Genomic DNA, 21,227 nt, shown 5'->3' with positions numbered 1-21,227 from the left:
TCGGTGTTGGTGTAAAGCCCCAGAGAAACCCTGTAATGATTCTGGACTCAAGAGTTTGCAAGAGCTCTCTTTAGCCTGGAGCTGCTAATTGCAACCAAACAAGAGCCCAAGTCATCTGAAGTAATTAGTTGAAGTCCATACAAAACTGCCATTCTTTGACAAAATACTGACATAGATATCTATTTCCAAGATTCTAAGAAGCTATTTTCCATTTTGGTCTTGAAATCTACAAGAAAATGCCTAGTGGAGAGCATCTTCTAAAGCTGGTAACCAGCTCCTTGCAAACCAACAATGCCCTGAGACATGCTCCCTAGTGCCTCTAGGCTACAGATATTTCCAACCCAGTCACAGTCTCCTGAGTGTTCCACAGGCCAGATATCTGCTTGCTGCAAATAGCTGTAGATGTGATGGCAGATCTATCTGTTGTATCAACTGGTTGGGTTAGAGCAATGTCCTGGAATCATTGTTTTGCTGAAGTATGGACTCTGGACGTAAAGTCCATGGGCTCTTGAGCTGGGGGCAATTGCTTTTCCCACCTCAAGGGAAATAACACCCTTTCTCTTACACCCACTGTCAACAATCTGACTAGAGCTAAACAACACAAGAAATCAAACCTCTCCAGCATAAGCACTTCCATATAGTTGGCAGCTTTGTGCTGGCACTTGCATAAGTATGTAATGGAACATGTGACAATGCCCTTGTATGAGACAACAGATAGATCTCCCATCACATCTATGGCTATATGCTTCTGCGCTTTTGGAAGTAGTTGAGCACACATCAACTTGGAGTTCATCATCCAAGCAACCTCCTGTGGACTGAAAATCAGCTTGCTACACAATGGCATTTGCTCTTGAAGAAATGGGGGCAGAGTATAACATTAGACAAGCTTAGCCCAGACTTTATAGACATCCTTTAGTGTTCTGTCTGTGCCTAAGGCTGATCACACTGTGCAATAGGTTGGAAGTGGCCAGGATGAAATCTCACGGTAAAGAAAGGTTTACCTCACAGATAAACAAGTACTCATGGGTTATTACGCTGAGGTTCCAGAGGGATGATGAGTTCAATGGACCAATATCCCAAAAAGGATCAGCACCTTCAGAAGAAGCACTGAAACACGAGCATTCAAAATAATAGAATAAGATAAAGAACCACTGCGGGCAGTAACTGCTGTAACAGGTTGTAATCCAGGAACAAAGTAGCAACCAATTTTGTCTTGCTTAAAATATGCAGTTATCTCTACCAAATTCAGAATCTGATATAAGGTTACCCCATACCTTGACAATAATTCTCCAGAAAATAAATAATAGTACATTTGGGAATTTGTTCTATAAGTAATTCTAACTCTTCACTAATTTTTGCTGTAATAAATAATGAACATAAACTAGAACATACAGAATGCAAAGAAAACGTAAGCAGACTTGTAGAAATAACGTGCATGTTTTTGTAAAAGAGTAGATTCCAAGTAGTAGGTATAAGCCGAGAGAAGAGAGTTTAGACATTTATTACCAGCGTATGAGTCTTTGTCCAGGTTGTGCACTTACACAATCATTCTGTTTGGGGAAAGGTATTTGATATTCATTAGAAGGTTTTGAGTTTTGAAAGTTTATTTTGCTGATATCCTGTGTCATAAAGGACATTGTGAACCAATCCACTTGACATTTTTGTGTGAGATGTCTTTAAATACTATAGAGGTGAAATTCCCTTTTAAACACATATCAGATCATCCAGTTGTACTCATAACCCCACATTTTGCTACTTGAAGCTAATGCACAGAGATGAGCACAACTGACAGATGACATTTCTATCTGTCACTGTCAATAATAAGACCACCAGTTCATAGATATTTACAGTTTTATTGTGCACAATTAAACAGATGTATACATGGTATACGTAACAGCCAATAAACGCTATTTATGCCTTTTGCAATTTAAAAATGCAAAAGAGTAAAATAAACCCCAATAACATATGAACCATCTTTTAGATGGAAGAACGGTAACTGCAGTCCCTCCCAACCAGAACACAAGTGAAAGGGTTACAGAGTCTGGCATAAATGATGTTTTCTTTAAAAAAAAGTACTGCCACAATACAAAGGGAAAATTTAACAAACCATCAATGCAAGTGGCTTTGAACTTTAGTGACACATTTGCAAAATACTAAGAATTCAAACCTTTTCTTGGATGAAACAATTCTACAAATGGTTTCTTCTTGTAACAGAAAATGAAATATTTCCAAAATTATCACAAATGTTTGCAGGCAAGGTTATAAAATGTGCAAACATGGACAAAGCATATAGCTCCATAGTTATAATCTCACCACACAAAGAAGTACTTAAATTGTCAGTTTGGTTTTACATTGATGGTTTTGGAACCCAATACACACAATAAATAATGTTGCCAGCATACAGAAAATGATTTATGCACCATGTAATATTGTCCCTACCAGAATAAATTATTACATATAAAACGTAGTTTACTAAGAGATTGTTGGAAGAGATCATTTTGCAAACAGGCCCATCTACCAATACTATAATGCTCATTTCAGACATAAAGTCTGCCATATTTAATCTGACTTTAGCACAAGTCTAATACTCTACTTTTCTTTCATAAATAGAGTTATGTTCTAATGTAACATTTTGTAACGATGACACCAGTTAAATTTGACTAAATGCCACTTGACATGTCACACAATAGCATTACCAGGTAAAATATTCTATTGCTTTCACAAAGAACAGATGTATCTTCCTAATATATTTTATTTTGAAAAACACATAAAGTTGCCTGTTTACGAATGAACTAACTTCCACATCTCTGAAGTTAAGAATGGTCACACATTACCATTGACCCATTAATATATCACATTAGGGCATCCCTGCATTATATTGCAGTTGCACCTACACTGGTCCCTGTATTATTTTATGCTCAATGGTGAATAAAACATCATCAAACCATAAAAATCTTTGACTGCTTCTAACTTGGTGGCAAACTGCATTATGTAAGTGCTCAATAGGCAGTCATCTCTTCTTACATTAGTACATGGTCAATGAAGTCACCAAAACAGTTTAACACCAACGTACAAATGACAGAGGTAGACTTCAACATGTAAATTTTAGGTAATTTCATTCCTAATTATACATCACAGATCTCCATGTTTCCCAATGTGGAGCAGTTGTTTGTTTCAATATTCCATTTGGGTTCAGGTGTAACAGATATAACCATCACTGTTGTGAATCAAGAATCACCTGCCATTTCTAAAGACTACTCTATCTGAAATAATATCCACTGAGGATTTTCAGCAAGGTCTCACAGTGCAAAAATCCAGCTCTTGTGGCTTCTTCCTTATACTGCAGTGTTCTCGGGGTAAAGCATGCCCAGTATCAGCTTTACATTTGATTAAACGTCTCTTGAAGCCTTTGCCACAACTCTTTGAGCATGGTGACCAACCACCAATCTCCCACACCGGGCAAGGATCTCCACAATGCCGGATAACTTCTGGTTTCTGGGTGGTATCACAGTCAAATGCTATTTTTCCATGATTGTCTTCACACTCAACAGATCTGTGCTGCATCCCATTTCCACAAGAAACAGAACACTGAGACCAGGTTCTCACTACCCATTTATAAATAGGCCTCTTATAATCTGGTTGCCGTGAGTTTATTTTATTTAGTTTGCTCAGACTTTCATTGTTCAGCAAGATTCCTTTTGTGTCTTTTTTATTAGGGCTATGTGAAGATTTATCTTCCCTATTTTCCTTCGGTAGATAGAAGGAATAGCGGACTCGAGGTGGAGTCATTTTTCCAACTGATAGGACTTCAATAACCAATGGTTCTTGAATGGGTCGAAAAGCTTGAAGGCTTTCAACAGAAGTTGCCGTTCCACTATACCTCAGCAGGCTTCCCTTTATGACAATGTCCCGTTCAACCGCAGAAACAATGTAGTGACCATTGAGTATATACTTCCCATGTTCATTCCTAACAGCCAAATAATTGTCGTCATTTGTCATGCCCCTGTATCCTCTTTGCTTGACATCAATGCTGGTGGCTCCAACTGGTATTGTCACAATATAATTATACCCATGTCTGTTGAAAGGAAACAGCTTTAGTAAGTATGGTAAACATTGAAATATTACAGGAGCATCTTCACATATTCTTTATCCCACTTTTGATAATCCCAGACAAACCCACAAATCCTACCTGCTAGACTAAATGTCTTCATTAATTCTTAATTTTCACTAACAAAATTAAATACTTGACAAAATGCAACCATCCCTCAAAGACAGATCTAAAACCTTTGCTGCTTGTAATAAAATAAAGATGGTTAAATCTCATCTTACTTCTTTGAATCTCTATAAGAATTCCCTGAACGACTGCAGGCTAAACTGGCAAGAATGTAATCGGGCAGCTCAGTGCTGATGCCACGGAGGAATGTTCTCCATAGCTCCCAGTTGCACGTTTGTGGGACATGATGTGTGGAGGCTCATAAACAGAAAGAGTTATTCAGAACCCTTGACATTGCTTCCAGCATCCAGTAATAATGGCAGAGACTTGAGTAAGCTTGCCCATGTGCATTTTACTAGAGATAATTACTAGTGCGATGAAAAAAAAAGGAGAGAAAGGTATCTAAAAAGCAGCAATAACAGGAGGGGGAGAATCAGTCCCCTTAAATGTTCTGTTGTTCAACGAGATTACTGCTTATTTGGATCTTAGTTTGTTTTGCCGACCTTGACTCAATACCCAGTTATATCCTAGCACAACACAAATCTAATTAACTATCAGTTTTGAAATATTCAGTTGACCTCCAGAATCAACAACATTTTGAGGGAAAGTGTCCCACACTGCCGCAGCTCTTCGACTGAAGAAGTGCTTGCTTCTTGATGTCACTCGTTGAACAACATGGCTCCGATTTTAAGGTTATGACTTCTTCCTGTGGACTCCTCTCACCAAACTGTGAACTCTTTTAATCATTTTGGAGACCTCAGTTAGAGCGCCATGTGAGGGAATACAAGATACCTCTGACCTGGTCATTTCGCTGTTGGTGTTACAAGCCTCAGCTTTCTAGATCTCAATCGGTGGAACTTTTCAAAAGTGGTTCATCGTTTTCTGAAAGTGTGAGGGTCTATAACTTATTTTTGTTTCCAGCTCTGATCATGTGACCAGGCCAACTAAGCAAATTGTTCACAGTCCCTCAACTCCTACTCCAAGTTGTCGACCAGAACGAGTGAACACAGCTCTAGGAGGGCCGCTCTCGATTTTTTCCCCTCTCCTTGTCTCAGCACTTGAATCCCATTTAGTGTTTCCCCCAGCAGAGTCCAACTGTACATCGGTGCTATAACAATGTACACCTCTACATTATCTACAACATGACTGGGTGATTGCTTGAACTCCACAGAGCTGCACCAACATGTCTCCACTTCTGCTGCCTGCTTGTTCTCATGCATCTTCACTTACTGGGTGTTTTCTTAAGCATTAATGGGCATTTTGTCACTATGAAAATTTATTGGTGTTGACTTTATAATTCTTCCATACGAAAATTACTAATTATCTTTGAACTTACACCACAGAAATGGGGCCCTTGACCCCCCACTGTGTCCATGCCAACCATCAAGTACCTCTCCATACTAATCCAATTTGTCAGTACTTGGTATTATATAAATCTCAAATTACAACTGTCCTTAATGGCATTAAAGTTGAATAATATTATCTTAATAACAATTAAATTCAAATGAAAGGAAAAAGGAAAAACATACATGGGCTTTGTGAATAAACCAGAAACCTTCTTGCAGCTCTTGTGATCGCCTCCACATACTCCACATTTGTCAAACTTCTTGTTGGAGCCCAACTTTCCGTCACAACCAGCTTTTATACACTTGCCTTGGACACATACTGCTGAAGTGTCTGGCATACATGGAGTTCCATCCACCACCTGGGGTTTTGGGGAGACATAGTAAATTAGGAGCCTGTTTCATCCTCTCAATTCTGCTAACAGCTTTGTAAATCTTTTCTGCACAGCTTTGATATCCCTTTTGATGCAGGGACACCAGAATTCACACCAATCTCTGCGTACGGTCTAGTCAAAGTTTAACATTCCTTTCTGAAACATTTTACAATGTAGAAGAAGGAGACGATGGAACAGATTTCCAGTAGGGACAGCAGAATAGAGTGGGATGTTTTAAAATAAGGATGGTGTGCATTTCCATAGTAAAGGGAAATGCACACCATCCTTAAACCTGGAGATGCTGGAAATATGACCTAAATGCTGGAAATGCTCAGAAGATCAGGCAGCATCTCTGGAAAGAGAAGAGTTAACATTTCAGGTCAAAGACTACAAGGTTAGTTCTATAGTAAAGGGAATAGCTAACAGGTAACATAAAGTATCTCGAGAGCTTGACACGGTGTGAGACTGTTTTTCCAGAATGGAGAGTCTGGAATTAGGATCCCGACCCTCAGTACAAGAGGTTACCATTTAGGAGAGAGATGAGGAGAATTCAGAGTTGTAAATCTTTGGAGTTCTCTACCCAAGGGAGTTTGGATATATTTAGAGCTGAGATAAATTAACTTACGGATTCCATGAAAATTAAGTGATATGAGAATTGGGAGGGAAAAGTCAAGTTAAGGGGAAGATCACCCAAAAATGTTGAATGGTCTACTCCTGCTCCTATTTCTTATGTTCTTAGAGAATGAAAATAACAGAGACATTTTGAACGTGAACCAAGACGTGATATCCTATTTTTGGCAACTATCACCACACTTAGCTTTGAGTCATTCAACTACATAAAACCACAAAATAAATAGGTATGAATCTGCATGTTAATGTTATATCATGACAATATGTTTGGAATAAGACATTGAAAGAGTAAAGTCTTATAAACTAGAATCTGTGGAAGTTTTCCTTGAGAGTTCTATCAGAAAATTTGCTAATTTGTCTATAAACAATCCTCCCAATTGGAAAATGGATATCTTGGTAGTAAAGGGTCCATTATGCTTACCTTGGGTGCAAGAACATAGAAGTATCCAGTACCATTCGCTCTGCACACAAGCTTGCATTTGTCCCTCAATGATATTCCTGAATATTTTGGAACCCACACAACAGATGGGGCAAGTCTGTTGGTATTGACATTGTAACCATTGAAGGATTCACACTGCTCCTCTCTGAAACTTTTACCTGTGTTTTAAATGGAGATCAAAGAAAACCATCAATCAGAAGGGTGTAACCATAACTAATCATCACATCTGCCATGTGGCAAAATTATTGCTTCACCTTTAACCAGTAAATCAGGTGCTTTTCAGGTTAACAGGAATGTGAAATGTTACAATGAATGAACAAAGTAGATATTCCCATTACTCCAGGTATACTGACTGTTGTTTATCCAGGGTACTCACACAGGGTACTCACTCAGCATTCATGGCCTAATGTCACGGGCAGTGGCACTGCCCTATAGCACTGTTTTGCACACTGTACATTTTGCAGCTGGATTCTATCCCTTGTACTCTATAATGATAAGATACTTCTACCAGCTAATTCCAATGGCAAAAGAAACAAAAATGAACCAGAGCAGTGAAACACAGGAATGTTGTATTTTAGATAGGGTCTATCTTAACAGAAGACAGTGTGTCATTGTTGTGAGTGTCTGTGCAATCTACTGCTGTGTAACTAGCTGGAAATAGTTGAGTCTGTTGTTTCAAAGAAATGCGAACTGTAATTATGTATTTAGTGTGCTGAGCGTCATGAGTGTACTTTGCACACAACATTAAACCATTTATAAAAGTCATTCAGTCGACTTTACTTTAAAGGATACGTGCCACGTATCATGGCATTATGCATATAAAATAATTGACTTTATCACAGTGCAGTTTATAAATTTTATGGCCCTACAGTCCTGAACGTCTGCACAGCAATTAAGAGTTTTTATTCTGCTTGAAAAAAAAATCCCTTATTGCCTATAAAATTATTAATATCTACAACATAAGAAAAACTTCATCCACAAACAATTCAACATCTAATATTTTCTACACAACTAGGTGAATAATTTGTCTTGAATAATTCTCCTGTTTGCTGTCTTAATGCAAAAGACCCAAAGAGGCCGACAGTCTTCTGGCCAGTTATTGCAAGTAATGGGCATTGTCCAATTGTCCAGTAACACTGCCTTTAGTGAGTGCAAACTAACATTCAGCATGTCAGATACTTTTATATTCCAATACCCTACAGAAATAATGCAGGCACTTTGATGAAATTAGTCATTTAGTAATGATGGCCTGTTGGCTTACTCCCAATTACAATCACCAGGCAAAGTTTACCTTATTTCAATAACAGAGTGTAACCTTAGCAAATATAGAAATGCTGGTAGACCTCAGCCAGTCAAGCAGCATCTGTGGAAAGAGAAACCAGTCAACATTTTGGATCAGGAGGTAGGGTCTTCAACCTGAAATGATGACTGGTTTCTCTTTCCACAGACGCTACTGGCTGTGCTCTTCCAGCATTTATGTTTCTGTTTCATATTCCAGTGTCTGCAATTTTATTTGTTTACCTTTCCCATGACCTTAGCAGTTCTGTAACTGGATTTACTCTGTCCTCAATTTTCCATCTTTGGACTCTGACTTACAAATTCACACCAATAATGGATATTCTTAAACCTGTTGCTTTCTATGACCTCCGACCATAATGCAGAGCATACAAAGAAATTAAAATAAAATTGTCATGTTTTTACTCTCCAGACATTTTCACATATTCCAAAGGAGGAAATGTAAATACAACTAGTGAACCTTTGGGACTTTTTTGATGTATCATCTTCTGCTTTACTTTTACAAGTCTGTCCACCGTTTTGGGTGATTGCTTTCAGCAATGTAATTAAATATTGTTTCATTGCTTGAGGAAATCTCCATTATAAGTAGCTAAAAATAAGCATTATTTTTTAATTTATATAAACTTAATTGAGCGAATCCACTCTACCCCTATCTCACTATTCCTGGCGTCACTGTATCTGTCTTAATAACAATCAAAGCAAAGATTGGTGCAACTGATGGAAATGTTGAACAGCTTGACAAAAACTATTGCAGTTATGTTGAACAAATCTCCTAAGCATGTGACAGGTTTGAATGAGGTGTGGATATATATCTCAGACCTTCCAAAATATTTTTGTAAAGAATATTCGTTGCATTTTCTTTCACAACTGAAGCATCAATTACTTCACATGAAGAGCACAAACACTTTCAAGTACTGCTCAAATTGAATCAGTTAAAAATTGGTTCCAATAATACTCTTGAATTCTGACTTCAGAGCTGTGTACAGTTTCCCCAACCTTGAAGCCTCTCTGCATGAGATTGTCCATCAATGTTAATAATAGATAACTTTTCAATACAAAATTCGAATCACTTGAATATCAACTCTGAAACAACTGGAACTGATAGCTGGAAAATCCAACCACCAAAGAGCCAGAAAAAGGGATAGATCCTCAGTAATAAAGGGATGCTAGTAAAGCAATCCATCGGCTGAAAGGTAGTTAGTGTCAGTTGAGAAAGGAAAGAGGTAATGACTTTGAGACAAGAAAACAAGGTAATGAAGATGCTTTGAGATCTCTTGAGGAAATGGTTCTCATGGTTCTATTTTGCTCCCACTTTACTATAAACTTAGCATTACAGAATGCACATAATGGAATGGCCCCAATAAGCTGACTGCACACAATATGTATGTTATTAGAAGCTGGATAAATAACACGATATGACTTCAATAAATTTCTTACCATTGTCAGGGCACGGGTCCAAATTGCATGAACGGTACTTGACACGGATCCCCTCACAATATCTTCCACCATTGGTCGGGGTTGGTTTGTTACATTCCCTTTTGGCAAGCTGCACACCACCTCCACATGTACGTGAACATGATCCATAAGGACCCCACTTTCCCCATCTCCCATCGACCTGTAATAGGTAGTGGTCATTAGAACAGATTTTAAACCTTCATGCTTATACCACATACAATGTAATTGGTGCCAATATTAGAAAATAATAAAGACTCCATGACACCATTATTAATTTTAAATGAAACCCAGCTGTACGTGAACGTTAGCTTGACCAACTTTAAAGCAGAGTTGATTGGGCTTGCTATTGCCAAATCAATGTGATTGCCAAAAATCTTTGCGATGCTGTGATCAATTACTGTAATGCTTCCATACATTTTACATTCCAGATTAATAGAGATTGAATATCACTAAAATTAAATTCTGACCATTCTGATTTGCTTGTGGACTCAGTGATAAGAATTAAAACAATTACTTCATCCAGAAACTGCAGCATGTCAAAGGAAGTGTTCCCATGTTGAAGAGCAATTTGGATACATGCCTTCTGTGAACAATTACAGTTAGTGATGCTTTCCTGTTCACTGCACACACTGAGCCAAGGTCAGGAGTGAATCTGGACAGCAGGTTTTCACGTTTACCATGGGGAAGAGTTTCCTTAGTTTTCCCATTATCCTTTCTGAAATGTTGGAAACTAAACCTTTCATAACAACATGTGTATTTAAATGCATGTAGAGTGTAATGCTTATCAATAAATAAAGCCCTTTTTCTGTTCCTTTCCTGACAGATTGTTCTGTTGACTGTAGAGTTTTGCATGTAAGATCATTGATTCCAGTTTCATATTTGTAACTGTTAATCCTTGCAAACTAGTTTAGCTATTATGCTTCTTTGCAATTCATGCTATATAACAATGCACTAAGTGAATTTTTTTTTACTTCTGTAACACAAAATATATCTTGGATGGAGAAAATTGCGCTGGATCATTTATATCCATTTATATCAGTGGTTTAATCACTGTCCCACAACATCCTATCTGGATGCATCACGGCTTGGTATGGCAACTGCTCTGCCTGAGACTGCAAGAAATTGCAGAGAGTTGTGGACACAGCCCAGTATATCACGGAAACCAGCCTCCCCTCCATTGACTCTGCCTATACTTCACTGCCTCAGTAAAGCAACCAACATAATCAAAGATCCCATCCACCCTGGACATCCTCTCTTCTCCTCCCTCCCATTGGGCAGAAGGTACAAAAGCCTGAAAGCACGTACCACCAGGCTCAAGGACAGCTTCTATCCCGCTGTTATAAAACTATTGAACAGTTCCTTAGTATGATAAGATGAACTGTTGATCAGATAATCTACCTCATTATGACCTTGCATCTTATTGTCTGCCTGCACTGCACTTTCTCTGTAACTGTAACACTTTATTCTGCATTCTGTTATTGTTTTACCTTGTACTACCTCAATGCACTGTTGTAATGAAATGATCTGTATGGATGGCATGCAAAACAAAGTTTTTCACTGTACATGTGACAATAACAAACCAATTTACCAACTTAACAATTTACCTGGTACTCACTGCATGGTTACTTAAAACTGTATTAGATCCATTGCTATTTTTAAATAACCACATTTTATATATGTACAAATGTTGGAAAACTGATTACAAATATAGTTGATTATCTTTGTCCAGCTTAACATTCTAAACATCCATGACATCACAGATATTATTTTGTAAGACCAACAATGTCAGATAAAGTATATCATGTTTTACTATGTTTCATTACATTGCTTTGCAACATAACAGAAATTGCTTTTTGACAGGTGATACACAAGTGCAAGAATTCACACACCTTGGATACATCTGCGGGAAGCTTGTGGATCTTTAGAGCATGTGTTTCTAGGTTCAAATTGTTAGATGCCTTGATAGATTATCATTCTCGTTAAAACTAATTAGAATCTATTTCTGATTTGGGAGCTCTAAGCAGGTTAACTGCCTTATGACTTTAATGATTTAGCATTAGGATCAGGTATGGACATACACCTCAAATGCAAATTCTCCATTTCACAGAATTTCTGGTGTGATTCGATTCAAAGAAAAAGTAACTAATTTATACAGTAATCTTGATACATTTAGTCACTTTTCAGCTGCAGAGAACTGTAACAAGGCCAGCTATCTATTGAAACTGAAACACGAAGGATGTTAGTTCACTGAAGCAAGGTTAATGACTATGCTTCCAGCCAGCTAAAGTTAGGATGCATTCTTGTATGTTACTTGTGAGTGAACAGAAACATTGTAAGAAAATGAAGCCAGAAACTGCTTACGGGCAAATCATAAAACAGCCAGGCTGGGACTGATTCAATATCATTTGTACATTAAGAAATTATTGTCTATAGATAGGAAACATACAAGATAAACTATGTGATCTTGACTAATAGTAACTCGGAAACAAATTGCTCCATTTTTAAGGACCCAAATTATAAGGGTCCAAATCGCTAATTTGATATCGTAACTAAAGAAATTATAAAGAAACTATAGGCTAAACAAATTTGCCGTGCCCCTTTGGACACGCACCAATTTTTATCGATACACCATAGAAAGCATCCTATCTGGATGCATCACAGCTTGGTACAGCAACTGCTCTGCCCGGGACTGCAAGAGACTGCAGAGAGTTGTGGACGCAGCCCAGCACATCACAGAAACCAGCCTTCCCTCCATGGACTCTGTCTACACTTCCCGCTGCCTTGGTAAAGCAGCCAGCAGAATCAAAGACCCTACCCACCCCGGACATTCTCTCTTCTCTCCCCTCCCATCGGACAGAAGATACAAAAGCCTGGAAGTATATACCACCAGACTCAAGGACAGCTTCTATCCCGCTGTTATAAGACTATTGAATGGTTCCCTAGTACGATAAAATGGACTCTTGACCTCACAATCTACCTCGTTATGACCTTGCACCTTATGTCTACCTGCACTGCACTTTCTCTGTAGCTGTGACACTTTACTCTGCATTTTGTATTGTTTAACCCTGTACTACCTCAATGCACTGTGTAATGAATTGATCTGTATGAACGGTATGCAAGACAAGTTTTTCACTATACCTCGGTACAAGTGACAACAATAAACCAATTCCAGTTCCAATAAGTCTTAGTGAATAGAAAGATTACATGAAGAAGTGATTATGTGACTGAATATCTGAATGCAAATGATGGACTCTTGACCTCACAATCTACTTCATTATGACCTTTCTCCTTTTGGTCTGCCTGCACTGCACTTTCTCTGTAACTGTAACACTTTATTCTGCATTCTGTTATTGTTTTACCCTGTACTACCTCAACGCACTGTGTAATGAAATGATCTGTATGAACGGTATGCAAGACAAGCGTTTCACTGTACCTCAGTACATGTGACAATAATAAACCAATTCCAGTTCCAAATATTAAGAATTAAATGAAAGACACGAGTGTAACATGAGCAAAAAGACAATGATGTTCATTCACAGATATTACCTTGTGCTTTGTCACATCCTGCATTGCCACACAAGCACCCTTCATGCAGAACTTTCCATCTCCACAGTGTGTTCCGTCTGCCCATGGGAAGTGCCTGGTCTGGCACACCAGTTGCCCTCGAGCCCTTCCTGTACACCACAGTTTCAGGCATGGCTGCATGTATGGGCATGGTTTTGAGTTCACCCCAAAAGCCAGTTCACACTGTCTGTTCAAGTTGTAGCCTTCGCCTGGTAGGCTGTCCGGTAATGTAATTGGTTTCACTGGCTCATCCAAAAGGCAGTCACCTGTGAATGGAAGAAATTAGCAACTGAAGCTCTGTTGATACAGATTGGTACAATCAAATCAAAATTTGTTTTATTTTGTCCTGACGAAGGGTCTCAACCCAAAACATCAACTGTCCATTTCCCCCCACAGATGCTGCCTGACCCGCTGAGTTCCTCCAGCATTTTGTGTATTGCTCCAGACTTCCAGCATTTGCAGTCTCCTTTGTTTCATTTTTCCCCTGGAAATTTAGTGCCGCACAAATTGCTAACAGTTCCCTCATTCCCAATCACCTGCACTCTATACTGAAGACCTGGTAAACTTCATAACAGATGATCAATCTATTTTGTAACTCACTTAACTGGTGAGAGAGGAACCAGAACTCATAGAATAAGCATCTGGAAGTACTACCTCAAACATATGAGTCAAATGGTATACATCACTTGGGTAAGTAACATGTGGGAATTAGGTAGGTATATAGAACACAGGAACATAACAAGATAGGATCAGGAGTCGGCCGCTCAGCCCACCTTGTCTGCTCTGCCTTTTATTATGATCATGGCTGACTCCCAAGCCTCATCTTCTCTTCTGTGCCAATTCCCCCTTAGCCCTCAATTCTCTGACCCTTAAAAAATGTATCTACTGCTTTAAATGCCCCCAATGATCTAGCCTCCAGAATCTTACAGGATAAAGAATTCCAGAGATTCACCACCCTCTGTGAGAGCCAGATCCTGCACACCTTAGTTTTAAATGAACACCCCCTAATCTTTGACTGTGCCTCGTTGTTCGAGATTCTCCCACAAGTGCAAACACCTCAACATCTACTGTCATGCCCTCCAACCCTCTCACCCAGGAATCAGCCTAATAAATCTCTTCTGGGCTGTCTCCAATGCCAGTGTGTCCTTCCTTAAATAAGGGGGCCATCAATCTATAGATAGATGAACAGGTAGATTTGTATTTTGTATTAAATGCAATCAGAAATTAAGTATTTACCATATGAAAATCATATTTATTCGATATTTTTCAAACATAAGTTAATTCCATGATGTTATTGCAGCTGCTTACCCTGAAAATGCAAGAAATCCATTGGACTTTTTGTCATTTTACCCTCGACTCTAAAGAATCCAGGTTAATTCTAATTCTAATTCAATAATTTACACTAGGGGAATGAAAATCAGAATCATACCACACAATAAACATTCATGCCATGGTTCTGACTCTTTGGAAGAACTAATTAGTCCCAGTCAACCATTCTTTCCAATTGTTTTCTTTATCTAATCCCCTATGGAAAGTTTCTATTGGATAAACTCCCACTGACCATTCAGGCAATGCATTCCAGAGAAAGAATAATTCACTTTCCACACCTCTCTCTCTCTCTTTCTCTCTCTCTCTCACACACATCTCTAATTTGTTTGCTGATTATTTTCAATCCATGCCCTCTGCTCACCAGTCCTCCTGCCTGTGGAAACTTTCTCCCTCCTGTTTCTCCTAACTTACTCCAACAAAATCCCTCATCATTTTGAACACAACTTTTCTTATCTTATCCTCCTCTGCTCTAAAGAGAACATTTCTATCATCACTATTCTCTCAATATGTGAAGACCCTCTTCCATGAGCTATTTCCAAGAAATCTCCTCTCCTCCCTTGACATCTTTTCTAAAGTGTGGGTCTCAGAATTGGACCCATTGCACAGTAATTTTCGTAAATGACCAAAAAATGCCAACAAAATTCATATTATAGATTTAATAGATCTAACACAATGAAATCTATTGTTAGATCACTGAAGAGGCAGCCCACAATTCGCAATGATCTGGCATGAGTAATTCAAGAGACCAAGTCTAATGCTTTCAATTCCAAGTCACAGAGAACCCTCTACAAAATAGTCTCTGTTAAATTCAAGATAACTTCTCCCACTCCACTTATACTTAATAACATAAATCTATACATCTACGAATGTTGGATATCTATATGAGTTTGCTTAGCTGGATTGCTTTTTTTAAAAAAAAGTCTTTTCTTGAGCAAAAGGGCACGATTACACTAATCCTTATAAACAAGTAATCACACCATGTGGTATTTCAAATCATTGAACTGTAAAAGTACCCAGTTCAATTAGACTTTGAATTCAGGCAGTAATACAGGTCAGGTAACCTGAACAAAACCTCTCAACTCTGCTTGGTTCACTCAGTCCTAAAACTGTTACCTTGGCAAAACATTTCAGAAGCTGTAACAGGGTTAACAAAGTTGTGCCATGCGATCGTTATCAGGTGCACAGCAATCACTGCTACTGCATTTTCAGCTTGAACGATGCTGGTGCTTTCCCAACTGCTACTTGTCACCGTTTAATCCAGTGATACTTGCACCACCAACCTTATCCTGATGTATATAGACTGGGTAAGAGTCCTTGTCATAGAGTCATAGAGTTATACAGCACAGAAACAAGCCCTTCAGTCCACCACGTCCACACCAACCTTTGTACCCACCTATCACAATCCCATTTGCCTGCATTAGGACTGTATCCTTTCACGCCTTAAGTTATCACTCATTTGTTCATACTTCCGTAAATCTTCTCCATTCTCCACCCAACCTCAATATCAGACTTCCATCCAGACTCTCAAGTCAGGCACACAGTTTTTTTGCAATATTTCTGTAAATAAATAACTTGGGACTCCTTTTAAAAAATGGATAATAAATCTCATAGTGTCATGCTTTTTAGCGATATTGTTAATTTGTGCATCAGCAAATTAAAATGATAAAATAAAATTTTTCAAATTCTTGAATAAATCAGCAGAAAAAATGCTGAGTTTTAAACATGTTTTCTCTGCATATTTGGAAAATGTCTTTTGCATCTTGCATGAGTAATTTATGACACATGGTTTATGCTTTTAACTATTGCTTTTGCAAGATAAACACTGCAAGCTGATTGAAGTGTCTGCATAGGTTTAATGTTGTTCTTAGTACTCCTTGTTTGCCATTTAAATGTAAACACCAATTCATTTACAGGAATGAATGAACTATGTTACCAACAAATATTACCAAGATGTTGAATTTTGAATTCAAATGCCTTTCATTTCTTCTCTTCAAATAAATTTGGATGTTTGCTTAAAATAAATATAATTGCTTGATACAGAACAGAACACCTAAAGTGTGTATACAAAGCACTCACGAAAAGCTGAAAACTGATGAAAGGTCATTCTGAATATTAACTCTGCTTCTATCTCTGCACCCGATCTGCTGAGTATTTCTGGTGTTTTATATATAATTCAAAGCAATTTTTTATTTATCTGCTATATAAGGTTCCACTAAGGGCGGGACGGTAGCGTAGCGGTTAGTGCAACGCTATTACAGCGCCAGCGATTGGGGTTCAATTCCCGTCGCTGACTGTAAGGAGTGTGTACGGTCTCCCGTGTCTGCGTGGGTTTCCTCCGGGTGCTCCGGTTTCCTCCCACATTCCAAAGACGTACGGGCAGGTTAATTTGGGCTTAAAATGGGCGGTGCAGACTCGTTGGGCTGGAAGGGCCTGTTACCACGCTGTAAATAAAATTTAAAATTTAATTTTAATTTAAAAATTATCTCTAATGTTTATTCAGAGTCTCAGCTTTCAGTCAAATCAATCTTTAAGTGTATCTAAGTGACTTATCAAAAACGTGGATAATGTAATGGAGACACAAGAGACTGCAGATGCTGGAATCTGGAGCAATAAACAGTTTGCTGGAGGAACTCAGTGGATTGAGCAGCATTTGTGGGGAGAAGCACTAACAATTCCTTTCCCCCTTCAGATGGACAATATAACTCCTTAGTAGTTCCTCTTGGGCAGGTGATATTGTTGTTAATTTGCACATCCACCAAGATCAAACTGGTTTAATAAAATTTTTCAACCCCTTGACAAAACCAGCATAAAACAATGCCACTGTGTTAAACTATTCACTTCCTCTAGATAACTTACAATGGAGTTGTTTTATACCATTTTAAAATCTATATTATTTGAGTTTACATTTATCTGTCTGTAAATTATAGCACTAAATTAATACCATGTGCAGCAAAAATGCTGAATTAGTCCCAAACTACGGACAGCTTTGTGTAAGTGACCTCATGTCCACGAAAAAGTTAGGCAAGACTTCCCAAGTTCATTTTAATCTTCGTAATTGCCAAAGGAAATCTTTGTTGGTCTTAAAATTCAAAACTAGTTTCTAGGAGTCAATCATCATTTCCCCACACAATTCCCCCCAACACTATCTTAATTGAATTAAATAAATTAGCTATAAATTCCTCAGTAGGTTACACCCATGAAGAGCACTTGAATTATATGTAATTCCATGAGAAATTTACAACTATCATAAATCCTGATTGACATTCTTTCATCATTCACTGTGCAGAATTCAAAACAGCTGAGGCTACACAAGCAGAGGATTGGGGAATATTTTAAAATATATTTGAGATAATGCACCTGTGTGTCTAAAAACCCAATTAATTCTTGACAGATCTAGATTAAAATATCCATTCAAGTATGTTATGCATTGTGCTGCTCACCCAGTAAAATAGAAAGCATCAGAAGGTAATGTCAAAATGCAATATGCTTCATTTTGATAAAGTAAACGGCACAATATGGATTAAAACAGCCCTGTATTCTGGGAATTCTTAATTTACCTTGCTAGTGACAGGAATTTTTCCCAGAGCTCCATGGTACATTTGGAATTTTGTTGTGCCTGCCTTTGATCCTTCAGTTATAGTAAAATGACTAATAATCTCTGAGGTAGTAAGTTATTTAAAATAAAGATAAAAGTATTATGCAAGTCTGTGTTAAAAGAATATTTCATACAATGCTCAACCGAATTTGCCTGCCATAGATCTATCAAATGAGTGAATTAAACAAGACATATATAATTTCTGAATGGTAATGACTAGTTTTGAGTACCAGGCTTTACTCAGCATTTATATTAAGGCAATATCTACCATCAAGGATCCCCACCATCCAGGCCATGACATCTTCTCACCGCTACCATCGGGCAGGGGTACAGATGCCTGAAGTCCCACACCACCAGGTTCAGGATCAGCTACTTTCTCACAACAATCAGGTTCTTGAACTGACCTGCACAGCCCTAACCCTACCTCAGCAACGGAACACTACGGACCACCATAGTCTCTGATTGTGGTTCTATTTTGTACTGATGTTTTGTTTTGCACAGTCTTTTTCTTTCTTCACTGTCTTATATAATTTATGTATAATTTATGTTCTGAATGTTGTCTGAATTTATGTGCCTGTGATGCTGCTGCAAGTTTTTCATTGTACCTGTACCTCACCGTACCTGTGCACATGACAATAAACTCAACTTGATTGATAGTCCAGGACAAAGAGGAACAGAGGTTGGCTATATTGCTTCCCAAACCTGCTTTGCCTTTCATTAAGATCATAGCTGATCTGATCTTGGTCTCAGCTCCACCTTCCCAACCGATCTGATAACCCTTGATCCCTCTGTTGTCCCAGAATCAGGCTAAATCGGCCTTGAATATAATCCATGACTCAAGCCCTCTGCGGTACAGAATTCCAACAACGTACCATCATCTGAGAGAAGAAAATCTTTCTCATTTGCTTTTTAAATAGTTTATTCCAAGACTATGTTTGCTTTTTATAGATTCCTCTATGAGGAGAAACATTTTCTCAGCATCAACCCTGTTGAGCCTCCTCAGAACCTTACGATGTTTCAATAAGATTATCTCTTATTCTTCTAAACTCCAATGAGTAGAGGCCTACATGCTAACCTTCCCTCATCAGACAATCACTTCATTCCAGGAATCAACCCAGTAAACATCCCCTGAACTGCTTATTATATTCTCCTCTGTACTTTTAGTTAGCAACTAGCCCATTTCATATTCGAGTCTGATCTCATCCCTCATTGCATGGCAGTGGTTCACTGGGTTATGATTATAATCCATTGTTTTCTGATCTTCTTGTCCCTCCACAATGGATCTATTGTTTCTGTCAGGGACACAGTGAAGCGGTATTGTGGGGGCTGTGCTGCGGTTCACAAAGAACAACGGACCAAATTAACTGTATCACTCTTTATGAAATTCTATCCGCGACACAGAGAAGATGGCACGGATTATTCACTGACAGAAAAGCACTTAAAATTCACACAGCCCTGTAGCAAGGCATCCTGGCTTACCATGGCCACTGTCCAGGAAGTCGGTGATGATGGCTGCGCTGCACACTGACCACGGTCTGGAACGGTCAATGTGTATCAGGGTGGGAGACATCATGTGATTGTCCTTCAGCTTCCCGAATACATTTTCACATGCCTTGACGTTGTCATGGGGCATATTAAATACGTGTCCTAGAATCCAATGAGAGAAGGCTTTCAGATAACAATGCAGCTTATAAATCCTGTCGGTATCAACATTTGTTTATAGAATCATAGAGTCATAGAGATACGGCATGGAAACAGGCCCTTTGGCCCATTGAATCCGTGCTAACCATCAGCCACCCATTTACAGTAATCCTACATTAATCCCGCTTTTTATTCTCCACAATTCCCCCAAGATCCTACCCCTCACCTACACACTAGGGGCAATGTACAGCAGCCAATTAACCTACCAACCTGCATGCCTTCGGAAACCAGATTACCCTGAGGAAATCTACGCGGTGGCAGAGAGGACACACAAACTCCAGACAGACAGCACCAGAGGTCAGGATTGAACCCAGGTTTCTGGCGCTGTGAGGCAGTAACTTTACCAGTTGTGCCACTGTACTACTCATGGCACCTTCAACACACTAAGATGTCCCCAGGTGCTGCATTATCAAACAAGATAATGACACTGAGATATCAGGGCCAATGATTGGAATCTTGGACCAAGTAGATTTTAAAAGCACCTTTGAGAAGGAGAGTGGAGATACTGAGAGGTCAGGGAGGAAATTCAGAGCTCAGAACTTTGCCAGCTGAAGGCACGGCTGCTGTTGGTGGGATAATTACATTAGAGACCAGATTTACCACGTGCAGGCCGATGTGCAAACGGCATCATGGGCGGCACAGATACTGTGGGCCGAAGGGCCTGTTCCTGTGCTGTTCTATGTTCTAGATCTATTAGGATAAACCAAAGCTACTAACTAGTTTTCTGTCAAAACCAAGTGCTGCACAGTAGTCTGGATCTATCTTTCATTATCTCTCAAGTGATTGTTCATTGCTGTGTACAGAGAATTCATTTATTTCCCAAGTATGATATTATTTACAGAAATTATTGGTTTTCAATTGTAAAAGAGCAGAAAGTCAGCTTTCCCTACTGCCTAACCAAACTCAGCAACATATCTGTCTGAAAAGTTTGTGTAGAGGCAGCTTGTACTGAAGAAAGGTCATCCAGTAAAGTCACTCCAGGTGAACATTGTGAGGCCTCCACTCATTCTGCACAGCAGTACTAAAGGTGGCTTCTGGTATTTATCCAGGAATCTCGCACTGACGGTGTGCATTCGCCAGATATGAACGATAAAATAAGTAATCAGTAAACCCTCAGAGACAATTTATTGTGGTATTCAAGGGCAAAAACTAAGAAGTAGTGAAGCCTCTGGATCTCTTGACTGTCATATCCACACACATCATATCTTTAAACTTAGACCCATTTCCTCACCCCGGATTTACCTTGCTAGTTTAAAATAATTGGATGAATATAATATTTTTCTCACAT

General features: G+C 38.8%; 1 protein-coding gene across 1 annotated transcript in view; it reads right to left on the bottom strand.

The window, feature by feature from the left end:
• Positions 1-1,833: 1,833 nt before the first annotated feature.
• LOC127583631 (A disintegrin and metalloproteinase with thrombospondin motifs 15-like) overlaps positions 1,834-21,227 on the bottom strand; it is a 40,637-nt gene continuing 21,243 nt past the window's right edge. Inside the window, exons 5-10 of the mRNA XM_052039807.1 lie at positions 19,718-19,885; positions 13,297-13,580; positions 9,733-9,910; positions 6,982-7,157; positions 5,743-5,918; positions 1,834-4,075 (exon numbers count right to left, since the gene is read on the bottom strand). Of these exons, the coding sequence (XP_051895767.1) occupies positions 3,289-4,075; positions 5,743-5,918; positions 6,982-7,157; positions 9,733-9,910; positions 13,297-13,580; positions 19,718-19,885 (1,769 nt within the window). The 3' untranslated portion in view covers positions 1,834-3,288. The remainder of the gene's footprint in view (positions 4,076-5,742; positions 5,919-6,981; positions 7,158-9,732; positions 9,911-13,296; positions 13,581-19,717; positions 19,886-21,227) is intronic.

Source organism: Pristis pectinata, chromosome 27 (assembly GCF_009764475.1).
Source record: "Pristis pectinata isolate sPriPec2 chromosome 27, sPriPec2.1.pri, whole genome shotgun sequence".
Taxonomy (NCBI): domain Eukaryota; kingdom Metazoa; phylum Chordata; class Chondrichthyes; order Rhinopristiformes; family Pristidae; genus Pristis; species Pristis pectinata.
Note: the sequence above shows the minus strand (reverse complement) of the source record. Positions and strands in the feature narration are given on the sequence as shown.